This window comes from Puntigrus tetrazona, chromosome 4, assembly GCF_018831695.1.
Source record: "Puntigrus tetrazona isolate hp1 chromosome 4, ASM1883169v1, whole genome shotgun sequence".
Classification (NCBI taxonomy): Eukaryota; Metazoa; Chordata; class Actinopteri; order Cypriniformes; family Cyprinidae; genus Puntigrus; species Puntigrus tetrazona.
This window is the reverse complement of record NC_056702.1, coordinates 15,148,359-15,174,186: the sequence shown is the minus strand read 5'-3', so window position 1 is coordinate 15,174,186 and position 25,828 is coordinate 15,148,359. Positions and strand designations below refer to the sequence as shown.

The following is a 25,828-nucleotide window of genomic DNA, read 5'->3' as shown; positions in this document are numbered from 1 at the left end:
TGTTTGTGAGTAAAATTATTTTAAAATAATTTAGGGCATTTTGTGGTGAAAACGATCATGTGTATGTGAAGTTTTCGCGGACGTTTTAGTCAGTTTTGTAAATGGAGTTGTTTGAATTGTTTGCCAGCACTGTCGTGGTACTTTCACCTGTGAACTAACGGTGTAAAGCCTTAACGCTAACTCCCGTGAGGCCGTTTCACGGCCCTTTGTCATCGATATATTGTTCTTGCTTTTTCGTTGAGGGATTGTTTGCGATCATACGAAACATAATAACAGGTCACTGCGTTTTCACCTAACGTTAATTAGCTGATTTTTGTTACTGGCTTGCTGTAGACACTGTCCCGTTTAATCCCTTCGAGTTAGACACGTATACTGCGGTTCCAGTGGAGCAGATGGTGTGACAGGACGACCACAGTTTAATCAGGCGAGTGAATTTAAACTTAACTTTAAAAATCAAGTTTTGTTTTGATACTGCCATGGTTTAATATAGAATAAGTTAAATTAACGTATAAATGCAAACACAAATGGATGCTTTCTAGCAATAAACTTTGTTTCAGGTGACAAGGCAGCATGCATTGGAAATGTAAGTATTGTTCGTTTAACTGTGAAAAAAGATCACAGCTATTTAAACATTATAGACTGAAACATGGAAGTTATGCTAGAAATGAGCCATTTCCTTGTTTACACCAGGAATGTTTATGCACTTTTAAATCATTTAATGCCTTAAAAGTGCACTTATCTCACTTTCACACCAATCCGCCTGGTCAACAGGCAAGTGCAGATGCAGCAGTTAAGTTTAGCTGTCTGTCTTGTGGGTTTGCTGAGTATTGCTCTGAGGCTGATTACTTGATTCACTTGCGTACTGTACATTTAAAAGTAAATCATAAAGTTGCCTGCCCTTACAAAGACTGTAACTTTGAAAGCAGTGTCTACTCCACTTTCAAAGCACACAAGAGTAAAAGACACAAGGAACAGAACTGGAAGACATTCAAATCAGAAATCATCGGTCATGATTATATTAGCCCAGACAGTAATGCTGCACAAAAGCAAATGTTCCATGCTGATGATATAGAAGAGTTAGAAGAGCCGAGTGAAGAAGCCAGTAGTGATCTTCCTGATTTAGAAAAACAGCTTGAGCACAACTTGTCATCTCTTCTGTTAAAGATGCAAAGTGTTCTGCACATACCAGAGAGTTCTGTGCAAGAAATTGTAGAACAACTTTGTCAAATTCATAATCTCTCACAACCACTTCTGCAAAACAGAGTCAGAGCGGTGTTAAGTAAATATCCTGACTTGGATGAGACAGTTTTAAGAGAGGTTATAAGTGCTGTATCAGAAAGTAACACAATGAGTTATTTGGCCAAAGATGGACCCTTAGGAACTGCTAAAAGGAGAGCAGCCTATGTACGTCAACAGTTTCCACTAGTTAACCCCATTGAATATGTAGTTGAAAAAGGCCAAAAACCGCTTGCATATGTCCCCATTCTCTCCATGCTACAGAAGTTGCTTAACAAAACTGATGTGTTAAACAGAGCGATGTCAGAAGAGGTCCGTGTGGCACAGGAATACAGATCGCATGTGGATGGGCAGTACTTTAATAAACTCTTTTCTTACAAGAGATGAATTCACAATTGCTCTGGGCCTTTACATCGATGACTTTGAAATAGCCAATCCCCTTGGAACATCAAAGCTGAAACACAAAATGTGTGCTGTGTATTGGGTCATTGCCAACATACCTGCAAAATATAGGTCAACCCTCAATTCAATACAGCTTGCTTTACTATGCAATACATCTACAGTCAAAACATGTGGTTATGCAAAAGTTCTGCAACCCCTTATCTATGATCTGAAGATGTTGGAGCAAAATGGTGTTTACTTGGAAAAACTTGGTAAAACTGTGAGAGGTACAGTATTATTTGTTGCAGCTGATAATCTTGGTGCCCACTCTCTTGCAGGATTCCTGTAGAGCTTCTCCGTTGAAAGATTTTGCAGATTCTGTATGGCAGGCAGTGGTGATGCTCAGCAGCAAGAGGTATGTTCTGGTTTCTATCAACTCAGAGACAAAGATTCCCACGATAGACAGGTGCAGGAAGTGCAAAATAACCCAGAATTGAGTCGAACTTATGGTGTGAAAGGTGCCTGTCCACTGACTGCGAATCTCGATCACTTTCATGTGGTCACTGGGTACCCTCCTGACATCATGCATGATGTCTTCGAGGGTGTTGTTCCAATTGAGCTGTCCCTCTGTCTCACAGACCTGATAGGCAAGACTTATTTCACTCTAGAGGTGTTAAATCATGCCATCAAGTACTTTAATTACACATTTGCTGACAAGACAGACAGACCACAGATGATTGGAAAGGGATTTTCCACCAAAGGCACCATTGGTGGAAATGCCCATGAGAATTGGTGTCTCATACGGCTTCTTCCATTTCTCATTGGTAGCTATGTCCCAGAGGGTGACAACACTTGGGAAGTTCTCATGCTTCTTAAAGACATCATTGAGCTAGTTGTGGCACCAAGGCATACTGAAGAGACACTGCATTTCCTGGAATGTAAGATAGCAGATCACAGACAGCTGCTGCAGTCAACATTTCCTGATTTTCGTTTAAAGCCGAAACATCACTACTTGGAACACTACCCTCAGCTAATGAGGAAATTTGGTCCCCTGTGTGAAGTTTGGACTATGCGCTTCGAGGGGAAGCACAAGTTCTTTAAAAGGGCAATTCGCAATGCACAGAATTTCAAAAATGTTCCACTGACACTTGCTACAAAACACCAGAAAGCAGTCAGTTACCATCTTGATTGTAGCTCATTTTTCAAACCATCAGTTGAACTCTCAAAGGTCACACCAGTTTTGCTTGCCTCTTTCTCCACGATTGTTCAGAGTGTAATCACTCAAAACAATCTCGCTCAGTCTGGGTCAGTACTTGTTGCATCATCTGTTTGTTTGGATGGAATCAAGTATCATCCAGGCATGATTCTCTGTACTGGCTCATGCTCAGGTCTTTCTGAATTTGCCCAGGTTGAGAAGATTGTTGCTGCTAACACACAAATTTTGTTTGTCTGCCACAAAATGACAGCATGGTACTGTGAGCACATGAGATCATACCAGCTTCAATGCAGTGATGTCACTTCAATGTGTGTGGTTAGAATTTCAGAGTTAAATGATGTCTTCCCACTATCAGCATACAAGGTGCAAGGAGAACTAATGGTGACACTGAAACGATATGTTGTCTGCTAAAAATCTTTCATATGTCTTTTCACAGATGGCTTTCCAACAGAAGTTAACCATGAGAGTTATCGTCTCCGAGGGAGATATAAGGAAAATGACTATGACAACACGGCCTGACAGACTTGAAGATTTGATTAAGTGGCTTAAAAGCAATCTCCAAACAAACTACAACTTCTCATTACAGTACCAAGATCCTGAATTTGACAATGAATTGTGCAATCTTACAGATCTTCTTGAGCTTCCAGAGAAGCCAACCATCAAAATCATTCCTACGATTGAGCTTGAACCAGTCACCGCAGAAACTGATTTTTTGGAAACAGACAGCCAGGCAGACACAGAGATCCTGTCTGTCTCTTCTCTGGATAGAAGTTCTCAGTGGCCAGATGTATTTCCCATTCCAAAATTTTCAGTTGATGTCGAGTATCGACTTCGTCAAGGCAACCTGCTATATCTGAGAGATGAAACAAATCTTAAAGTCCCAAAAGAGATGAAACATGACATTCTGGAGAAACTGGCTGAGACCATATATGGGTTTAAAGCGTATCCAACAAAGGAAGAATTTGGTGCTGTTGCAGAAGCCTTGGTACAAACTCACCCATGTCTTAAAGAGCCGGCCTCATCCTCTGGCTGGGAAGGATGGAAAAATAGTTTAAAATTCAAGATGGGAAATTACAGGAACAAAATGCGCAAGCTGGGTCGACTTGAAGTCAGTATCAACGCTGGTAAACGTGGGAGGCACACTACAGTCGGTGACCCTCCCAACAAAGACATCAAAAAACCTAGGAAAGGGGAAATAAACTTCTTGCCTGAAAATCCAGAGGGGATGGACGACCACAGCCTTGAAGGTGGTCGTCAAGTCCTTGCCAATGAAATGAAGAAGACAAAGCCAAATGGATCCCTTGTCAAGAAACACATGGACATGACATTTGCTCTTCGCAGGAAAGAAGTTGTTAATGAGAAGCCTGACATCAGCCAAATGGTTCTTCGATGGCCAGCTCTGTTTACAGAAAGCCAGGTACAGCATGCATTTTTTTTTTTAACTTGAGTATATTAATACACAAATCGGTGGATGAGACGGTGGGTATTTATGACCATTTGAGGGTTGGTCAGCACTGTCAGTCGTGTAGTGTTCGCCAAGGCCTAATATGGCTTTACATGTTTTATATTTCAGGTTTATTACGAGTTCAACCGAGTGGTGGGGAAAAATCTCAGAGATAACTTCCTTGATGCTCTAGACCATCACTCTCCAAATCTGATGGACATCTTCAGAAAGAAGAAAGGCCTTGCCGGTCAAATTTTGGCTGAGCTTTTACGTCAGACAAAGGTAGTGGTGTGTGTGGTGTCTTTTTGTTTTTTTTTTCCCTCTCCCAACTCCCCTATATTTTCCCACTTTTCTCATTTATCTGCCTTCTCTATTCTTTCTTCCTGTTTGTATAATCTCCTCTTTTTCTTTTCTTCCCAAAATCGGAATAATTTGGAGGAAGTTTAGTATTTAAGTACATATCAAACAGAGTTGTACAATATCTCCCTTATTTCCAGACGACCGAGCCAACAGATGTTAGGTCCCTTTGCCTTCGTGGACTGCCAGTCATATTGGGTGATGACCCATCTGCCTTCTTTAAGACCTGCTCTGTAAGTTATTAAATTGTTGTACGTGTTTCCAGTACAAAGTAACATTTTAAAGGGATACTCCTCAACCAAAATGAAAATTTAGGCATTTATTACTCAACCACATGTAGTTACAAACCCGTAAAAGCTTTGTTTTCTCGGAAACGATTTAAGATTTTAGATGAAATCTGGGAGGCTTTGACTGCTGGTAAATTACACAGTCATGCTCCAGCAAGTCTGAAAGACGTCGTCAGAGTACTCCATCTGTCATTGGTGGTTCAATCATAATGTTATGAAGCGACAAGAATACTCTTTGTATAGATTGAAAACAAAAATAGTTGTTGTTGAACATTTTCAGCAGCATATTTCACCGTAGCGCCATTTTGAAAAGTGCCTGGCTGGACACACTTAGCGTACGCTGCTCTCCGCTTCAATGTAAAGATTCATCTTCTACGTAGGGCTGGACAAAATACCGCACGATAAGATCATGCGCATCTCGTCAGTAAAGCAGGTTCCGTGATTAGCGCTAAATCTCTATCAGCTGTTTTCAAATAGAGCGTGAGTTAATACACAGAGCCATAGTTCACCCACAAGCTACGCAAGATCTATCGAGTCCTTTATTGAAGGTGATTCATCTGCGATAAAGGACTTGATGTTGCATAGCTTGTCAGTGAACTACGGCTTTGTGTATTAACTCATGCTCTATTTGAAAACAGCTGATAGAGATTTAGCGCTAATCACGGAACCTGCTTTACTGACGAGATGCGCATGATCTTATCGTCTTGTATTTTGTCCAGCCCTACTTGTACGTGTATTTAAGCTTTGATTTAAATTAGTGCTGTCAAATGATTAATCGCATCCAAAATAAGTTTTTGTTTACATATCTCAATGTGTACTGTGCACATTTATGTATATATAAATACAAATACATACGTGTTTAAGAAAAATTGTTTATATTTTAAATACATTTATATACAATATAAAATATAATACATAAATTTATATACATGCAAATATTTTCAAAATATATACTGAAAATGTGTGCATTTATATATAATAAATAAACAAACAGTACACATGTAAACAAAAACATTTATTTTGGATGCGATTAATTGTTTGACAGCACTAATTTAAATGTAAATAGCGTATCTTTCAATTGATGCAGATGGAGAGCAGCGTATGCTAAGTGTGTCCAGTCGGCGCTTTTCAAAATGGTGCTACGGTGAAATACGCTGCCGAAAATGTTGAATAACAGCATTATTTTTGTTATATAACATTATGATTGAAGCACCGATGGCAGATGGAGTACTCTGACGATGTCTTTCACACTTTGCTGGAGCATGAGCGTGTAATTTACCGGCAGTCAATGGGACAGTCACAAGCCTCTCAGATTTCATCTGAAATATCTCAAATTGTTTTCTGAGGGTAAACAAAGCTTTTACGGGATTGGAAAATGCCTAAATTTTTATTTTGGAGTGGAGTATCCCTTTAATCCATCAAAGGGATAGTTGATCACAAACTGGAAATGTGATGTTTATCTGCTTACATCTTGGATACCATAGAGGTAAGCGGATAAGTCTTATTTTCATTTTTGGATCAACTATCTCTTTAAAAGAAGACTGTCTGCTGCTATTTTTCAGAATCATGTGATGAATATTTCCCAGACTTTTATTTTCAATGTTGAATACCTTCCTTACTAGTTAATGTGTTAATATGACAGACTGAAACTGTTTATTTACATTTTTTTTTCTTTGTTAGGATGTCACTGACAAGGACTCATACAACCAAATACCAGTAGGAATCCTCTGCGCTGATGAAGAAAGTCCACAGCTAAACCCTTCCAGAGTGTGCATCATCTTGGAAGGCAATTCAGTGATGGAACCAGACAACCTTCCTCAGGCCTTCTGTCTTCTTTTTGGACTGATATATGCCTTGCACTTGAACTACCCAAAGTGTATGAAAAACACTTTCTATTTTATCCAGCAGGTATTTCTTAACCTTGGAAAGGTTGAGCTGGCCCCCAAAATTCAATCTTTGAAAAATCAGCTTGCAGTTACAGTGTAAAAGGGTCTACTCCACAAGATGTGTATAAAATGTTTGTTTTAATTTTTTTTTTAATTCCTTAATTCATTTTTCTGTTTCTGTTACTCAAATTCTGTTCAAGTTCAAATTTTCACTTGCTTTGTTTAATGAAAATAATGCTTGTTTCTCTTACAATATTTGGTTCTACTAAGTGAAGTTTTGTGATCGGCTGATCCATATTTATGCCTCCTAAGCTGAGAAACTTTGTACTTTTGATAATAACCTGTTCAAGCACATGCACAAGTAAAATTTGGCAAAAAATTTTATAGGTCCCTTAAATGGGTCATTAGACTGGTTTTAAGAGTTATTTTTGTATTTTTATTTTGTAAATAGAGAATGTATACCTTCTCATCCTTGTAGCATTAACACAAATTCGCTTTACAATGTCTATTCTGAACTCTGGTATAAAAGAAAACAGTTTGTTACATTTGTATAGACTTGTATATGTTAAAAATACACAATGTGTACAGTACGTTCATGTGTTTAAGTGCAAATATTTAAAACAAGCTTTTATATTATACAGGAATTCTATATTCAGTCATAGGAATTGTTCACACATTTTGCAAGTTAAGCATTTAAAACTAGGGTTGTTATTAGCTCTATTGTTTGGTATGCACTCTTATTAGAGAGAAAAGTATGAAACCTGATAGACAAACTTGTCTTCACTGTACTGTTGTATTTTGAAATGAAGATTTCTAAATAAAACAAACAAAAAAATACTGTTTCTGTAATTTAATGCAATTAAAGAGATAACTGGAGTAATTGGACAGAAATTAAAAGCATCAATTAAATTAAACTTAAAATAGTTGTTAAAATGACTCCTATATTTAAGTAATGATTACTTCAAGTTTTCAAGTAAACATTACTTAAATTTTTTAGGGCAACCAGTTTCCTCTAATTTTTTAAGTAAATTCAACTTAACCGGGTTTAGAGTGTGGGTGATTGTTCTGCATGCTTGATAAACAAACTTCAGCTAGTCCAAAACGCAGCAGCTAGAGTCCTTACTAGAACTAGGAAGTATGATCATATTAGCCCGGTTCTGTCAACACTGCACTGGCTCCCTATCAAACATCGGATAGATTTTAAAATCTTATTAATTACCTATAAAGCCCTGAATGGTTTCGCTCCTCAATACTTGAGTGAGCTCTTATCACATTATAGTCCTGCCCGTCCGCTGCGTTCTCAAAACTCTGGCCATTTTATAATACCTAGAATATCAAAATCAACTGCGGCGGCAGATCATTTTCCCATCTAGCACCTAAACTCTGGAACAATCTCCCTAACTCTGTTCGGGAAGCAGACACACTCTGCCAGTTTAAATCTAGATTAAAGACACATCTTTTTAACTTAGCCTACATATAACACCCCAACATACTTTTTATTATGCAAATCCGTTAAAGGATTTTTAGGCTGCATTACTTAGATTTGCTGGAACCGGGAACACTACTCCTAAAATACGATGTACTTGTGACATTGTAAAAAGAATGGCACCTACGCTAATATTAGTCCTGTCTCTTTCTCAATCTGTTTTCACAGTTTGTATCAAGACTAGATGGTGGATCAGCACCCAGAGATTATGTTCATCAGAGACCAGAAAACCTAGATGGGACACACACACACACACACACACACACACACACACACACACACACACACACACACACACACACTAAGTCATTTGCACTATCTGACTGCGTTTAAAATTGAACTGGAAGTTAAGTGCTGGGCGTCCGGTCAGAGGAGAACTGACCCCAACTGAGTCTGGTTTCTTCCAAGGTTTTTTTTTCTCCATTCTGTATGGATGGGGTTTTGTTTCCTTGCCGCTGTCGCCTCTGGCTTGCTTTGTTGGGGACACTTAACTTCTAGTGATTATCGTTAAATTGATTACAGAGACCAACTCTGCATTTAATAACAAATTGGTCACTCTCGTCATTATACATCCCTGTCATTGTATTCTTCTACCTTATACTGTACAGTGCTTTGATGCAACCTGTGTTGTTAAAAGCGCTATATAAATAAAAATGATTGATTGATTGATTGATTGGAGCAGTCAACCCATGGATGAAATGACAAAGTCTTTACTCCTAATGGAATCCATCAGGGATACATGCACCAGGACACTTTACGCAGCACCAACAGAACTGATGCAAGTGACCGGATGTTCTTCTTCTTCTTCTTCTTCTTCCTCCGCTTATCCGGGGCCGGGTCGCGGGGGCAACAGTCTAAGCAGGGATGCCCAGACTCCCCTCTCCCCAGACACTTCCTCCAGCTCATCCGGGGGAACACAGAGGCGCTCCCAGGCCAGCCGAGAGACATAGTCCCTCCAGCGTGTCCTAGGTCTTCCCCGGGGCCTCCTCCCGGTGGGACATGCCCGGAACACCTCCCTTGGGAGGCGTCCGAGAGGCATCCGGAACAGATGCCCGAGCCTCCTCAGCTGGCCTCTCTCGATGTGGAGGAGCAGCGGGTCTACTCCGAGCTCCTCCCGAGTGACTGAACTCCTCACCCTATCCCTAAGGGAGTGCCCAGCCACCCTACGGAGGAAACTCATTTCGGCCGCTTGTATCCGGGATCTCGTCCTTTCGGTCATGACCCAAAGCTCATGACCATAGGTGAGAGTAGGAACGAAGATCGACCGGTAAATCGAGAGCTTCGCTTTGCGGCTCAGCTCCTTTTTCACCATGACAGACCAGTACAGCGACCGCATTACTGCAGAAGCTGCACCGATCCGTCTGCTCTCGTTCCATCCTTCCCTCACTCGTGAACAAGTCCCCAAGATACTTAAACTCCTCCACCTGAGGCAGGAACTCCCCACCAACCTGAAGGGGGCAAGCCACCCTTGTCCGACTGAGAACCATGGCCTTAGACTTAGAGGTGCTGATTCTCATCCCAGCCGCTTCACACTCAGCTGCAAACCGCCCCAGCGCACACTGTAGGTCTTGGCCAGATGCAGCCAGCAGAACAACATCGTCAGCAAAAAGCAGAGAAGCTATTCTGTGGGCACCAAACCAGACCCCCTCCGGCCCCCGGCTGCGCCTAGAAATCCTGTCCATAAAAATAATGAACAGGACCGGTGACAAAGGGCAGCCCTGTCGGAGTCCAACATGCACTGGGAACAAGTCTGACTTAATACCGGCAATGCGAACCAAGCTCCTGCTCTGATCATACAGGGATCGGACAGCCCTTAGCAAAGGGCCCCTAACCCCATATTCCCAGAGCACCCCCCACAGGACACCACGAGGAACCCGGTCGAATGCCTTCTCCAAATCCACAAAACACATGTGGACTGGTTGGGCAAACTCCCAGGAACCCTCCAGCATCCTGAAGAGGGTATAGAGCTGGTCCAGTGTTCCACGTCCAGGGCGAAACCCGCATTGTTCCTCTTGAATCTGAGGTTCAACTATCGGACGGATTCTCCTCTCCAGTACCCTGGCATAGACTTTCCCAGGGAGGCTGAGAAGTGTGATCCCCCTATAGTTGGAGCACACCCTCCGGTCCCCCTTCTTAAAAAGAGGAACCACCACCCCGGTCTGCCAGTCCAGAGGCACTGTCCCCCGCGTCCACGCGATGCTGCAGAGGCGTGTCAGCCAAGACAGCCCTACAACATCCAGAGACCTGAGGTACTCCCGGGCGGATCTCGTCCACACCTGGTGCCTTGCCACCGAGGAGTTTCTCAACAACCTCAGTGACCTCAGCCAGGGTGATGGTCGAGTCCCCCCCCAGGTCCCCGGCCTCTGCTCCCTCAGTGGCAGACGAGTTGGCGGGATTGAGGAGGTCCTTAAAGTATTCCTTCCACCGCCCGACAATATCCCCAGTCGAGGTTAGCAGGTTCCCACCAGCACTGTATATGGTGTTGGCAGGGCACTGCTTCCCTTTTCTGAGGCGTCTGACGGTTTGCCAGAACCTCTTTGAGGCCGTCCGGTAGTCATTTTCCATGGCCTCCCCGAACTCCTCCCAGACCCGAGTTTTTGCCTGCACAACCACCCGGCCAGCGGTCCGCTTGGCCCACCGGTACCTGTCAGCTGCCTCTGGAGTCCCATGAGCCATCCAGGCCCGATAGGACTCCTTCTTCAGCTTGACGGCATCCCTTACTTCCGGTGTCCACCATCGGGTTCGGGGATTGCCGCCATGACATGCACTGGAGACTTTACGGCCACAGCTCCGGACGGCTGCGTCGACCAAAGAGGTAGAGAACATGGTCCACTCGGACTCAATGTCTCCAGCCTCCCTCGGGATCCGGTCAAAGCTCTGCCGGAGGCGGGAGTTGAAGATCTCTCTGACAGGGGTCTCTGCCAAACGTTCCCAACAGACCCTCACGGTGCGTTTGGGCCTGCCAAGTCTGTCCGGCCTCCTCCCCCGCCAACGGATCCAACTCACCACCAGGTGGTGATCAGTTGACAGCTCCGCCCCTCTCTTCACCCGAGTGTCCAAGACATGAGGCCGGAGATCGGATGATACAACCACAAAGTCGATCATCGACCTCCGCCCTAGGGTGTCCTGATGCCACGTGTACTGGTGGACACCCTTATGCTTGAACATGGTGTTCGTTATGGACAGACCGTGACTAGCACAGAATTCCAACAACAGAACCCCACTCAGGTTTAGATCGGGGGGGCCGTTCCTCCCAATCACGCCCCTCCAGGTGTCACTAGCATTACCAACGTGAGCGTTGAAGTCCCCCAGCAGGACGACAGAGTCCCCGGTTGGAGCACTTTCCAGCACCCCTCCCAAGGACTCCAAGAAGGCGGGTACTCTACACTGCCATTCGGCCCGTAGGCACAAATGACAGTGAGAGTCCTCCCCCCTAACCCGAAGTCGCAGGGAGGCGACCCTCTTGTCCACCGGGTTAAACTCCAACACATGGCGGCTAAGATGGGGAGCTATGAGCAAGCCCACACCAGCCAGCCGCCTCTCACCGCGGGCAACACCAGAGTAGTGGAGAGTCCAGCCCCTTTCGAGGAGATGGGTTCCAGAGCCCAAGCAGTGCGTGGAGGTGAGCCCGACTATATCTAGCCGGTATCTCTCAACCTCCCGCAACAACTCAGGCTCCTTCCCCCCCAGAGAGGTGACGTTCCATGTCCCTAGAACTAGATTCTGAGTCCAGGGGTTGGGTTGTCGAGGTCCCCGCCTTCGACTGCTACCCAAACCACAAGGCACCGGCCCCTTACGGTCCCTCCTGCAGGTGGTGGGCCCACGGGAAGATGGCCCCACGTCGCTGTTTCGGGCTGAGCCGGCCACCAGGCGCTCGCATGCCGGCCCCAGCTACAGGCCTGGCTCCATGGCGGGGCCCCGGCTGCGCCATACCGGGCGACGTCGCGACTCTGGTATGTTTATTTTCCATAGGGGTGAAGTGGACCGCTCTTTGTCTGGCTTGTCACCTAGGACCTGTTTGCCTTGGGAGACCCTACCAGGAGCATATAGCCCCGGACAACCTAGCTCCTAGGGTCATTCAGGCACTCAAACCCCTCCACCGCGTTAAGGTGGCGATCCTCGGAGGAGGTGACCGGATGTTAATCGTTTTAAATTAAGATTATATAATTTTTCTTAAGTTGTGATTTGATGATGAGTAAATCTCTCTCTTGCATGCAAGAGCACCCTCCCTCTCCCTCTGTGATACAATGTTTAATTTGTAAAATTTGATAAATTTTTAGTGGTTGAAAACCAAATGTGGTCACTTTGCATATAGCTAAAACATGTTGCATTTAAAGAACAATGTCTGAAAAACAAATAATAATAAAAGTTTATTTTTAGTATATTTTTTCACTCTATAAAGACAATGTCATAGAACCTGTCTGAATGCCAAAATGTTCTTTTCCAAAGTTTTCATGTCTGCCACCCAAAAGCAGACTTGTCAATGATTCAAAAACAAATGTGAATTTGTGTTTATCTATTCATAACTATTCACAATCTGTAAATACACAAATAATCACAGTGGTGAGTAATATGACACATCATATTATGAGCAACCAACTCCAGGTAAAGTAAAAGCTGTGTGAAATATAAAATACTTTCAAATTTTCAATTAAAGATTCTCACACTTGGAATAATTCAGATGCTAGAAGAAATATTTGTTAAAATATAAAAATCTAAAAGAGTATTTAATAATTATCTTATTATCCTTGATACGTCACGAATGGTCACCATTGCCATATGATACAACAGATTTTACTCACAGAATTTCAGATAGAAATTGTAATTCTGACCACTTCTAATTCAGTAAATGTGGCATTTAATATTTGGGCTATTATCACTATGCATGTTTATCTTTCTTTAGAAAACGTTTTGACAAAATCAAAAGTATGAGTTGGGGAACTTTGGTTGATTTGACATGGAATGACCAACCTTTTTTCTGAGAATGTACCATCCTTGGCCAGCTGCTCTCTCTTGCTTGGTGAGAGGTACTAAGATAGTGTGCTCAAATACTGTAATGCTAGCCAAGATCAAAAACATTAGCATAGCTACTTTTAGAATTTAAAAATTGGACACTGTATTAATGTGTATGCTATTTTTAAAGCCTCAAACAGTAAATAATAATCCCAGATATTACTAATAACATGCTCTTTTTTCAACCCTGGTACTGTGAACAAACACTTACATTATTTTCCAACATGCCCACACCATCGCTATTCAGAATAGATGACCTCCTTCTACTTGCAGCCAGCTTTCTGGGTGTCAAGGATCCTATAGGTTTCTTCTTAACCAGTACAACCTCGCAGCAAGCTTGGTCCTCATTCAGTGCACTCTTACCTGCATTTATCACCCTGAAACACAAATACCATAACAGACATTAAAGAGTTGAAATTAAAGCATTTTTATTTTAATGTTTTAAGGGCAACAAAAATTACAATAAAATTACAAAACATAAATGTAAAACAAACAAACAAACAAATTACTTTGTACAGGTTAACAAGCAATAATTTGCAATGGCCATATGATTCTGCGCACTTCATAAGCAAACTTCCAAAACAGAGCAGCTAGAGTCCTTACTAGAACTAGGAAGTATGACCAATTTTAGCCCAGTTCTGTCAACACTGCACTGGCACCCTATCAAACATTGGATACATAGGAGCTCCTCGATACTTATAGTCCCACACTTCTGCTGCATTCTCAAAACTCTTGCCATTTGATAATACCTAGATTATCAAAGTTGCCTGTGGGCATCAGATCCTTTTTGTATTTAGCACCCAAACTCTGGAACAATCTCCCTAACACTGTTCGGGAAGCAGAAACACATCAGTTTAAATCTAGATTAAAGACACAACTCTCTAACCTAGGTTACACATAACAAACTAATATGCTTCTATTATTTAAATCTGTTAAAGGATTGTTAGGCTGCTTAATTAGAACAGCCGAAACCAGGAAAACTCCCCATAACATACAATATACTTGTTACATCGTAAAAAGAATGGTATTTATGTTAACATTAATTCTGTTTCTCAGTTTGTATCCAGATCAGATGGTAGATCAGCACCAAGAGATTACCTTCATCGGAGACCATAACACCCAGATAATATTTCAGATCACTGAAATCAGATGCACAAACACACTATAAGTCCTTTACGTAATCTCACATGCACTTAAACTTTAACTGGAAATTAAATGCTGGGTGTGAACTGGCCCCAACTGAGCCTGGTTTCTCCCAAGTTTTTTTTTTTTCCATTCTGTCATGGACGGGTTTTGGTTTCCTTGCCACTGTCGCCTCTGGCTTGTTTAGTTGGGGACACTTAATTTCTAGTGACTATCGTCAATTTGATTACAGACACGGTCTCTGCATATAATTTAAAAAGTGTTAATCATTATACATCACTATCATTCCAAAATTCATCTAACCTGGATTAAGCATAAGATTTTCTTTCCTTTCCTTTCCTTTTCTCTTCTCTTCTTTTTTTTTATTTTTATTATTGCTATCACATGTAAAGCATAGTCATAGATCAAGTGGTATCCCCTTCTAAGAATCACTGATATATTACTAAATCCTGGGTTACTGTTATTATTTGAATACTTGCAATGGCAACAGTCATAACTAGATACACACAAATTCACATTGGTTTACATTGAAAATGAGTAAAATTAAACCATTTGGGCATGGATCCACATTAAGATCCTGATATCTTTGAACAATACAGAACCTTAAAAATTAAGATTTCAATATTTTTACTCCAAGGAAAATATTCTATACAACTGTCTTAATAAAGAGAAACAGGAAACTCTAATATTATTTGTTTTTCAGATATCGTTCAATAAGTATCATGTATGCAAAGTGACCGCATTTGGTTTTCATTCATCAAAAATAGGTAAAATTCAACATTGTACTCAACTCCCTATATTTCTATGACTGAACCACAGGAAAGTTTATTAAGAACCATTATTTTAAAATTATATTGATATATCTTTATTATTTCTTGAGTATCAAGCAAACATTTTTTTTCCATTCTTTGGAAAATGAATATTTATGACATGCAGACAGGTCTGTTTTATGGACTCTGATAGAAAGTTTCAAAAATATTGGTTCTTCAGTTATTTCTCTTTTACAATAAAAAAAACAAGCATGAGCTATATGCAAAGTGAGCCACATGTGGTTTTTGACCACTGAAAATGTGTACAATTTAACAAATTACTCCTATTGAGATTTCAATATTGCTGGATTGTAGATACAGCATCAAAAATGAAGATACCAAAATAAATGTTTGTTAAAACCTAAAATGGCTTTAAGATATCTGTAATATTGTTTTTAGTTACAGGCCTGCAAAGGTTGTAGAAAAAAAAACACAATTTCTGAACTGTTAAAATCATATAATGATACTGTCATCTTTCTAAAGTCATAGTGACACCTCCCCCATCTTTGTAAAGTCACGCGCGGTGATATATTCACGCGCGGTGAAATATTGCATACATCACCGCGTGTTAATCATCCTACACTGGTGCATTAGTGTTTTTTAAACAGTGTTATTTTGCAAAGCATAAAACGAGCTGCTCTTACTCGGCGTATCCCGTCGCCCACGGCAACCTGCGAGTCTCTTTTAGGATCAGGATAGGTCTCGCGATGTGATCCGCCGAGCACTCTATCTCATCTGCCGACAGTCCCAGAAACTTGGGTCTCATGTAGGGGTATTTAAGCGGCAGGTCCGAGCCACCCGAGCGTTCATTATTATTATTAGAAGATCCGGCCATGATTCCCCCCATGAAGCTAGCCACGGCGGATTTGACGCGAGTGAGCATGTCTGCGGAGCGCCGCGTCTCCGTGCGTCTCCTTCTGCCCGATGTTCCCCCCAGCTCGATCCAAGGCGTTGCGACACGTTAAAACAAATTAATAGTACTCAACTCACAGCTCCTCCATTCACTGTCTGAGCCAATGCGGAAATAGTCCAACGATTAAAGCTCATGTGATCTCATGGATCTGTTTTCTGAGCGGCTTATACGATGACAGCTTGCGTGGGACTTGCGCAGGAATTGATGGGGAATACAATTAACCTCGCATAAGGTGAAACAATGTACAAAAGCATGTTCTCATAAACTGGTTTATTGTTAACCCTCTACAAATATATTCATCTAGTAACGGAATAGTTAGGCTACACCAGTTGTCAGTCACACGTGCACGATCAGCCCTGATGACGTCACAAACACAATACCTCAAGGCTTGTATTTTTTATTTTTACTTTTTTAGGATAGCATGATATACGTGGTTGCACAAAATATAACAAAACATGTATTACTCCATATAACAAAGTATAGAATGAATGAACGAACAAATTAATAAACACAGGTGTGGACTGGCCAGAATGTTTGCACTCAAATGTACACAATACAAAAGAAAAGATTTACTACTGTTTCATTATGACTAATTGGCAGTTGTTGATAATCATATTTAAATGGAAGGTTCTCCCATAATCTATGCCATACAAATGACATTGTGTGTAGGAAAGAGGATAGACCTTGCATTGGAGAACTAAAGTTGTCAAAGAAACAGCTTAATTATATTTGTGGTTTTGACTCTTTCAGCTACAGCAAAATTATCCAAACAGTTTCTAAACTTAAAAAAAACAAACAAACAAACAAACAGTTGATTGAATTTTTAAAAACATTTTAATTAACAAGTCAACAAAAATTGAGAGGGGGCATACAAGTACAAAAAAAAAAAAAAAAACCAGCAGTTAATGTATCTTAAGTAAATCTTGCTCACAGGGAATGTGGTGCTGACCACGTCTACTGCAAAAACATGTTCCACAAATTAAATAGTGCTGTTTAAGTATTTGCTGCAAGTGCCTTTAACTCTTGATTATTCCAGAAGAACAACCCGTATTTAAACACTGCAGACACTAGTGGTCCATAGGCAAATATTGTGTCCTGGAGGGTGTTTTCTGCATTCAAGCATTATGACTTCAGAGGTCCTCATGTTTTTTGGGTGAGTCACCAGTTTGCGAACCTTCAGAATCAAAGTCAGGCACTTCCTTATTCTCTTCTGATGACACACAAAAAGATAAAATTACAAAAGTAGGAATTTGTGTGTAAACAATGAGAAGTTATTATATATATATATTCATTTTTTTTTTTTACATTACAAATTTTCTTTTTAAAGAGTCTACTGCACAAAGCATTGACTAGGGTTCAAAGAATTGTTGCCAATATACAGCATGTAAGTAACATTATCACTGCAATAAGAAAACTGCATGCCCTGATAACATCTTTTCTCAAGGTGTCCAAAATGATTTGTTAAAATATACAGGTCTCTTTTCTGAGTGCTATTGGTCTACCACTGGAAAACAAAACTATACTACAGTATATCTGAATTTTCAATTCATGCAAACTGTACTAAATAGTTAACCAAGCACTATCATTAAATTACATTTTCAAGTACACACACACACACACACACACACACATGTACGTACGCACATATGTATATATGTATATGTCTATGTCTATGTCAAAGAACACCAGAAACAAAATCGTAGACCTGCACCAGGCTGGGAAACCTGAATCTGCAATAGGTAAGCAGCTTGATGTGAAGAAATCAACCATGGGAGCAATTATTAGAAAATGGGAGACATACAAGACCACTGATAATCTCCCTCGATCTGGGGCTCCACGATAGATCTCACCCCATGAGGTCAAAATGATCAATGAACTGTGAGCAAAAAAATCCCAAAACATCATGGTGGGACCTAGTTAATGACCTTCAGAGAGCTGGGACCAAAGTAACAAAGGCTACCATCAGTAACACACTGCGCCACTAGGGACTCAAATTCTGCAGTGCCAAACGTGTCCCCTTGCTTAAGCGAGTACATGCCCAGGCCCGTCTAAAGTTTGTTAGAGAGCATTTGGATGATCCAGAAGAGGATTGGGAGAATGTCATATAGGTCAGATGAAACCAAAATAGAACTTTTTGGTAAAAATTTAACTTCTTGTGTTTAGAGGAGAAAGAATGCTGAGTTGCATCCAAAGAACACCATACCTACTGTAATATGATTTTATACCTATGGTATACTTATGATGAAAATTACAGGCCTCTCTCATCTTTTTAAGTGGGAGCACAATTGGTGGCTGACTAAATATTATTTTGCTCCACTGTATATATGCAACTATACCGCTGAATTTTTACTGGTAAGTGTTACTGAATTTTCATTTTTTGGATAAGCTATGTAAACACAGTGTATTTTCTTTTATTATGCAAGTGCTCTAAAACCAGTAGTATTAAATAACAATTCCTTCGGTCATAACACATTCTTGGGGTTCCTGTTGTACACTAAAGAACTTAAACTCCAGTCATTGCCATTTAGGCTATTCCCTAATGAAAAGTGATACCTGTGCAAGTGCCTTCTTCATCCTTATAACCATCAGCACAGTTCAAGCAGTTGTTGGCACCAGGTCCTTTGCAACCAAAGCATCCGGTATTGCATTCTGAAATATAAAATAACGGTAATATTTTATAGTGTCCTTGTTTGACATGTAATTATGCATAATTTAGAGTTACTAAACCTAAGATAACCCTAAGCACATGTCACAAGAACAGCAGCAGCAGCAAGAGAAACAACAACAACAAACCTTTACATATGAAAGAACCATCTGTATTTAGGCAGTATTGGTTTTCTTTGCACAGATCTGGATCTTCAGTGCATTCATTAGTGTCTGTATTGGAAAAACGCAGGATCGTATAGGTAAAAGACAAATGTATGGGCATTAGAAATACACAATTAAAATAGGTAATGTATAACATTACTTTTACAAGTAATAAAGTTACTAAATGTGCAATAGGTAATTGTCTATAAAAGCATTTTTTGTTATGCTGGTTGTAAGGCTTTTCACATCCCAATAGCAATTCTAAAAAATAAATAAATAATATATATATATATATATATATATATATATATATACACACACACACACACACACACACACACACACTTGTGTCCGGCAGATATTCTCTGGTGCTACAATGAACACAGAGGACATAGCAGTTATTTTTATTTTTTTGAATACCAAAAAAACAAAACATTATTCTCGTTTCATAAAATACATATTTAACCAAGGATGGCAGATAGACTATGGCAATGCAAATATATGCTAATAAGCAACTAGTTAATATTGAACAGTATTGCCTAATCCAATCCAAAGTGTTATTAAATTTTATTTTGGGGATAAGCTGTGTAAAAATAGTGTAAGGCTCTATTTACAACAAAAGTGATCATTTATCATAAATGTGGTCTAAAAACCACCAACACACCATCACATAAGGCTTCCTTTATTGTTAAAATATTTACAGTGTTCCTGGTATATACACACACACATGCACACGAAAGAGCAAAACCTCTAAAGGCATTGCTGTTCAAGCTCTTCCCTAAAGAAAAGTGATACCTGTACATGTGCCTTCTTCATCCTTATAGCCATCAGCACAAGTGAGACAGTTACTTGATCCAGGTCCTTTACAACCAGAGCATCTTATATCACATTCTGGGATACAAAATAAAAGTAACATTTCATTAATGCATAACTTACAGTTAGTAACCCTAAACTTACAGTAAGCAAATACTTATACGAATTGTAAGTGCTGAAAATGTTTGACTTATTTTGAATTGTGATTTGTATTTCCTGGTGATGTGTCACATGGCTGGTGCAGGTGGATACTTATTACCTACTGCGTTTCCTATTTGAGGTAATGTGTCGAGGGGGTGAGTAGCAGGAGCGCTCACTTTCTTTTGACCGGCACATGCCGTTATGCTTTGGTTTTGTATCTGTATGTTACATTTTGTTAATAAATTTACTGATACTGAAACAAACAGGAACGCATCACAGAGGTATTCCTTCTACTCTCAGCGGCTATCTAGCTGCCACTATGCTAATACTTAAACTTAAGAACTAAAGCAAATGTTGGAAATTAATATTACTCTGTACTTATTTGTATATGACCATATAAACTGTGATGACTGTATAAAGTATGCATGCACTTGGGAATTTGAAATGTGCAAGATGTTTAATCAATTTTTACATGCAATAGGGAGTAAAAAAAAAAAAAAAAAGAGGCACCATTATACACCCAAATGTGCCCTTCTATGACAGCATGTGTATAACCAAAGCACTAAATAAAGTATTAAAGATTAATTTTTTTTAATCTTATTTAAACAAACCTTTACAGAAGAAAGATCCATCCGTGTTTAGGCAGTATTGGTTATCTTTGCATTGAGCTGGATCTTTGGTGCATTCATTGATGTCTAAAAACACAAAACCAATACCGGTTTAGACAAATAGACAAATGTTTGGGACTTAGAAATACATATGAAAAATGTAATACATAAAATATGTAAAATGTATTATGTCAAATTAAATACATAAGCAAAAATGTATAATAAGGTGTAATTAAAGATGTGATTGTTTGACTGCACTGGTAAAAACATACACATACAAACATCCTGCTGCAAGTCCACATTGTGTGAGTTAAGAATAAAACAAAAACATATTTGATAATGGTGTTCATTATTAATAAGTATCTGTATGCATACTACTGAAAAAAGGAACAATTTCTAAATAATGCATAGACATTTTTATTACAGAAAGAAAAGAGAGAAAAAAACATACATGGCTAAAGTACTTATACAGCCAAAGTATCTTAGCAAGCAGATGTTTTAAGTACAGTCAATCTTATTTTAAAATTCATTTAAAATTTAAATAGTAAATTTGCATAATTAGCATAAAGTATAGTAAATGTTAATATCAATAAAAAAGCATTTAAAAAATAAAAGATTTGCATTAACAATACAGCATATTTATTGGAGTCAGTTTCTCTAGGTTGATTAATCTACACTCACATTAATAATTAAATATATTTGTTAATAAATTTACACCATATCATCGCCTGGGGTAGCTGTAAAAGTTGTGAGGTTAACGCAGGTGCAATGGCCAAAGCTTTGTGATTGCTGCACCAACAGATTTTTAGAAGAATCCAACAAGGAACCACATGCCTTGGACTACAAATAGCCAATTCTGTTGGTACAGAACAAAAGACAACTGTCACCTCTGTGAGGCTCCAAGTTCAAACTCACAGCACATGTTGGTTGGCTGCAAGAACACCTTGGTAGAGAATTAGTATATACACTATATTGCCAAAAGTATTTGCTCACCCATCCAAATAATCGTAATCATGTGTTCTAATCACTTCCATGGCCACAGGTGTTTAAAAATCAAGCACCTAGGCATGGAGACACTGTGAGAGAATGGGTCGCTCTCATGAGCTCAGTGAATTCCAGCATGGAACTGTGGTAGGATGCCACTTGTGCAACAAATCCAGTTGTGAAACTTCCTCGCTCCTAAATATTCCACAGTCAACTGTATTATAAGAATGAAGTGTAAAGTTAGGTAGAGGGGGATCATGGTGTGGAGTTGTTTTTCAAGAGCTGAGCTTGGCCCCTTAGGAACTCTGAATGCTTCAGCATACCAAGACATTTTTGACAATTCCACGCTCCAGGCTTTTTCGTCCAACATCACTGGGTGACCTCACAAATGCGCTTCTGGAAGAATGGTCTAAAATTCCCATAAACACACTTCTACACCTTGTGGACAGCCTTCCCAGAAGAGTTGCTGCTGCTATAGCTGCAAAGGGTGGACCGTCATCATATTGAACCCTATAGATTAGGAATAGGATATCGCTTAAATTTATATGTGAGTCAAGGCAGGTGAGTGAATACTTTTGGCAATATAGTGTATGTAGAAATGAGTTCTGACAGGCTCTGCATAAGATGATGAAGATCCTTGACCTACATGAAAACAACCATGATTCATGGGAATAGCAACGCAGAATTCACTTTGATATAGCTGGATCACCCTTGAATACATTTTAGAGATAACAAGAAGCTGTTAAAAAAAAAAAAAAAAAAAAAAAAAAAAAAAAAAAAAAAAAAAAGTAGGTTTCTGGCATTGTTAAGAAAAAAAACGGTGGTATCAAACTCAGCTCCTAGAGGGCCACTGTCTTGAAGATTAAACTTGTCAGAATAATGAAAGGATGACTGCAAACTACCACTTGCATATAAATCCATATCTAGATCATTAAATATTTTGAAACAGAACTATTCAAATGCCTTCCCTATGTTAAAGTACATAATAAAGTCCATTAATTCTCAAGTTTTATTATTTTCCGTTTGCTTTCTAGGCACTGGAATTAATATTATAATTTTGTTTCTTACCAATGCATGCTCCTTCTTGGTCTTTCTCCCAGCCATTCCTACATTCTTTACAATCGTGATTGGTTCCTCCGATGCAGTCAACACAAGACTCATGACACTCTCAAAAATATAAAAAAATAATAATAATAATAATAATGAATACATTCATACATTTGCACACATACATACATACACATATATATATATATATATATATATATATATATATATATATATATATATATATATATATATATATATATATATATATATATATATATATATATATATATATATATATATATATATATATATATATATATATATATATATATATATATATATATATATATATATACATATATATATATATATATATATATATAAAATAAGAATTTAAGGAAAGTAAAATACTGAATCATTGTTGTAGTCTCAATTTCTGTTAGAGCTGTTCCATAATTTATGCATTCATTATTTGTTCTGATTTCTATCACTCATAGTGATGTAGTAAAAAAATATATAACTGAATATTGTTCTCTAATTAATTAACTATTTCAGAAACAAAGTACCAGAAAAATAAGGAATAATAATGATAATGGTAATAATAAATTATATTGGCTTTACTGCACACCCCTAGTTATGACTATGAAACATGATGTTGATCAAGTTTATTTGATGTGTACCTTTGCACAAGGAGAATGTATCATTCCTCAGTGCACTAAAATAACCATCACTGCAGTCCAGACATAACTCCCCTTTATATCCCTTATCACAACTGCACTTTCCATTTCCAGCCCTTGTTCCATCTCCATCACATTTGCCGTTACCATGGCATGGTTTGTCAGCACCTCCAATGCAAGCTTGAAATGAGTCAAAACAAAAAGAAATTTGATCAATTTCATAATCTCAAAAGGGGATACGGCACAAGAGGAAATATTATTTTTCAGTCTATTTGCATTTCTTCACACAATGCTTGCATTCCCACAAGAAACTTTGTTTAGTATTTATATTTTGTGTTAGTATTGTATTACCCCAATCAATTTTGCGTACAAAAGCACTGTAATAAAGTTTCCTCCATCTCATGACGTTCATCAGCAACAGAGATTTGTAAGTAATTGCGTTGTCTTCTACTGTTTTTTGTTATGGTCACAATAACTCAAAAACATATGTTAAATATCCACAAAGGACTATGGACATGCAATGCTTTGGCTAAGCGTTTGTGTTATTAAAAATGTTAATCCAACACTTACTGTTGCAGTCAGGACCAAATAAGCCTTTTGGGCAGCACATTTTAATGGTCTCTATACAAAACCATTTGAATAGATCGGGGTGTTTTGTTTTCCTGCAAAAAAAAATAAAAAAATAATTAATTTAAATAAATAGATACTTAAGAAGCCTTAAGCCTTAAGAATGAAGTTTTCAGGTATTATGGTACAAATTCTCTATTTGAGTTTCTGACCTCTTGAACCACCATGTCTCAAAGTGTTCTTCATTTTCTTCCAACATGTGGTTACACTCAAAACTGCTGCTGTCACACAAACTCTCCAGTATCTCCGTCAACCTAATCTCACTAAAGACACCACAAATTTGTGAATTGTAACAATTTTATCCTGATAGACTGAGTCAAGATAACAAACTACAAGAGTGCATTTCATTAGTGCATGCAAGAAAAAAATTCTTTATTACTTCTCACCTCAACACATATTTGGAGAGTTTTCGCTCTTCCCATTCTGTGTTTCCACCACCAAAATTTTGCTTTGCCGTTTTATCCAGACCCTGGCAAAATGAATTTATTAACAATCAAAGTAACCCTAACAGGCATTCAGATATTTACAGTACAACACGTCTAAATGTCAGTATTTTGTGATATGATATCAAAGTAACTCTTGTAAAGAAGTGATGCTAGAAAGAACACCTTTCTGAACCATTTCTGCAGAAATAACTGTTTTAACTATATGTAGCTTATGTATGAAATATTTGTATATACATGTTGAACTAAGACGTAACAACATTCAGGCCGTTTTGAACGGAACAGTTGTTGTTTTTTTGTAACTAACATATCTTATGTAATGAAATAAATTGTTTTAAATACGCAATTTTCTTCAAGATAGGTCGATAAATAAACAGAAAAAACAGAAACATACACACATACCTTGTCAAAATTGTCGACTAATTGTCTGCATGTTGAACATAATGACTTAAAGTCCTTGGCATGCAAAGATCCAAGTGCTAGAAACAAAATAACAACACTCAAGCGAAAAATACTATATGATCGTAACATGCTTTCTTGTCTAGCTCAAAGGTTGTCCAATAAAAAAACACTGTTTTCTAGGTTGTCTCCACCCAGTTAAGATCCCCTGCATCAACATCTAGTGTCCGAAATTATTACACGTTTATTATAAAGACATATAGATTGTCATTTTCAGAAATTTCCATGCCGCCTTCTAACCAGCTGGACATTCAGATTTCCGCGTCAGCCCATCGGTAACACTGTGTCTTTATGTAATTGGAGAGTTCTCCTGGCCATCAAGGTGTGAGCCAATGAAATGCCGCCACGCGCGGGACAAAAAAAAAAAAGATATTCGTAAACCCACGTCGCAATTCTCATGCTGTTCAACCTATCAGAGATTAGGATTTGGTTGTCCAAAACAGGATGAATTATTATAATATATGCCATTAATTTGGTGACGATCTGTCGTAAGCAGGAAAACTGATGAAATAACAATCAGGAATACAAATAGTTACGATCAGATGATAATAATTGTACTGACCAGGATTAGTTTTGAGTTGGCAATATATATATAAACATATACATTTTTATTACCAAAACATATTACCAAAACAATCCTCATTTTAAAAAAACTAAATTGGACAGTGCAACTGATAATTTATTAGGTAAGTAGTTACATTTTAATATAAAAGAAAGGCCACCGATATGTCAAATATGATTTGGAACACAAAAAAAAAAAAAAAAAAAAAAAAAAAAAAATCGACATATTTTTATAGTTTATGAGGTTTGTGTTTCCACATGAAGTCTAGAAACATTTTATTAATTCTTTTAGCGGTAGAGTCAATAACGAATAGAGAAAGAGAAGGATATATAAAGATATAAAGCAAGATAATATTTCTGCTTTGGACAAAAGTACCCTCACATAAAGTGAAAGGTCTCTTTGAAGCCAAAAGTTAAAGATACTTTTTTTTTTTACTCTACCAGAAAAATTAAGCTGTTGTCTCGCAGTTTTTAAAAATGACAAAA

General features: G+C 38.8%; 2 protein-coding genes across 4 annotated transcripts in view; both read right to left on the bottom strand.

Moving 5' to 3' along the window:
- The window catches only part of LOC122343376 (protein phosphatase 1H-like), a 54,950-nt gene extending 38,518 nt beyond the window's left edge, over window positions 1-16,432 (bottom strand). For all 3 annotated transcript variants that reach the window (XM_043237803.1, XM_043237801.1, XM_043237804.1), the window contains exons 1-2: window positions 15,903-16,432; window positions 13,518-13,683 (exon numbers count right to left, since the gene is read on the bottom strand). In XM_043237803.1, coding sequence (XP_043093738.1) covers window positions 13,518-13,683; window positions 15,903-16,141 — 405 coding nt within the window. In that variant the 5' untranslated portion in view covers window positions 16,142-16,432. The remainder of the gene's footprint in view (window positions 1-13,517; window positions 13,684-15,902) is intronic.
- A 120-nt stretch (window positions 16,433-16,552) lies between these two features.
- On the bottom strand, window positions 16,553-25,054 carry creld2 (cysteine-rich with EGF-like domains 2). Its single transcript, XM_043237805.1, has 11 exons — window positions 24,725-25,054; window positions 24,266-24,348; window positions 24,032-24,142; window positions 23,823-23,914; window positions 23,256-23,432; window positions 22,594-22,692; window positions 20,545-20,628; window positions 19,775-19,870; window positions 18,965-19,048; window positions 18,725-18,820; window positions 16,553-17,381 (listed from the first exon to the last, which is right to left on the bottom strand). Exons 1-11 carry the CDS (start codon window positions 24,851-24,853, stop codon window positions 17,302-17,304), a joined length of 1,131 nt encoding a protein of 376 aa, XP_043093740.1. The 5' UTR covers window positions 24,854-25,054; the 3' UTR covers window positions 16,553-17,301.
- Window positions 25,055-25,828: the final 774 nt, after the last annotated feature.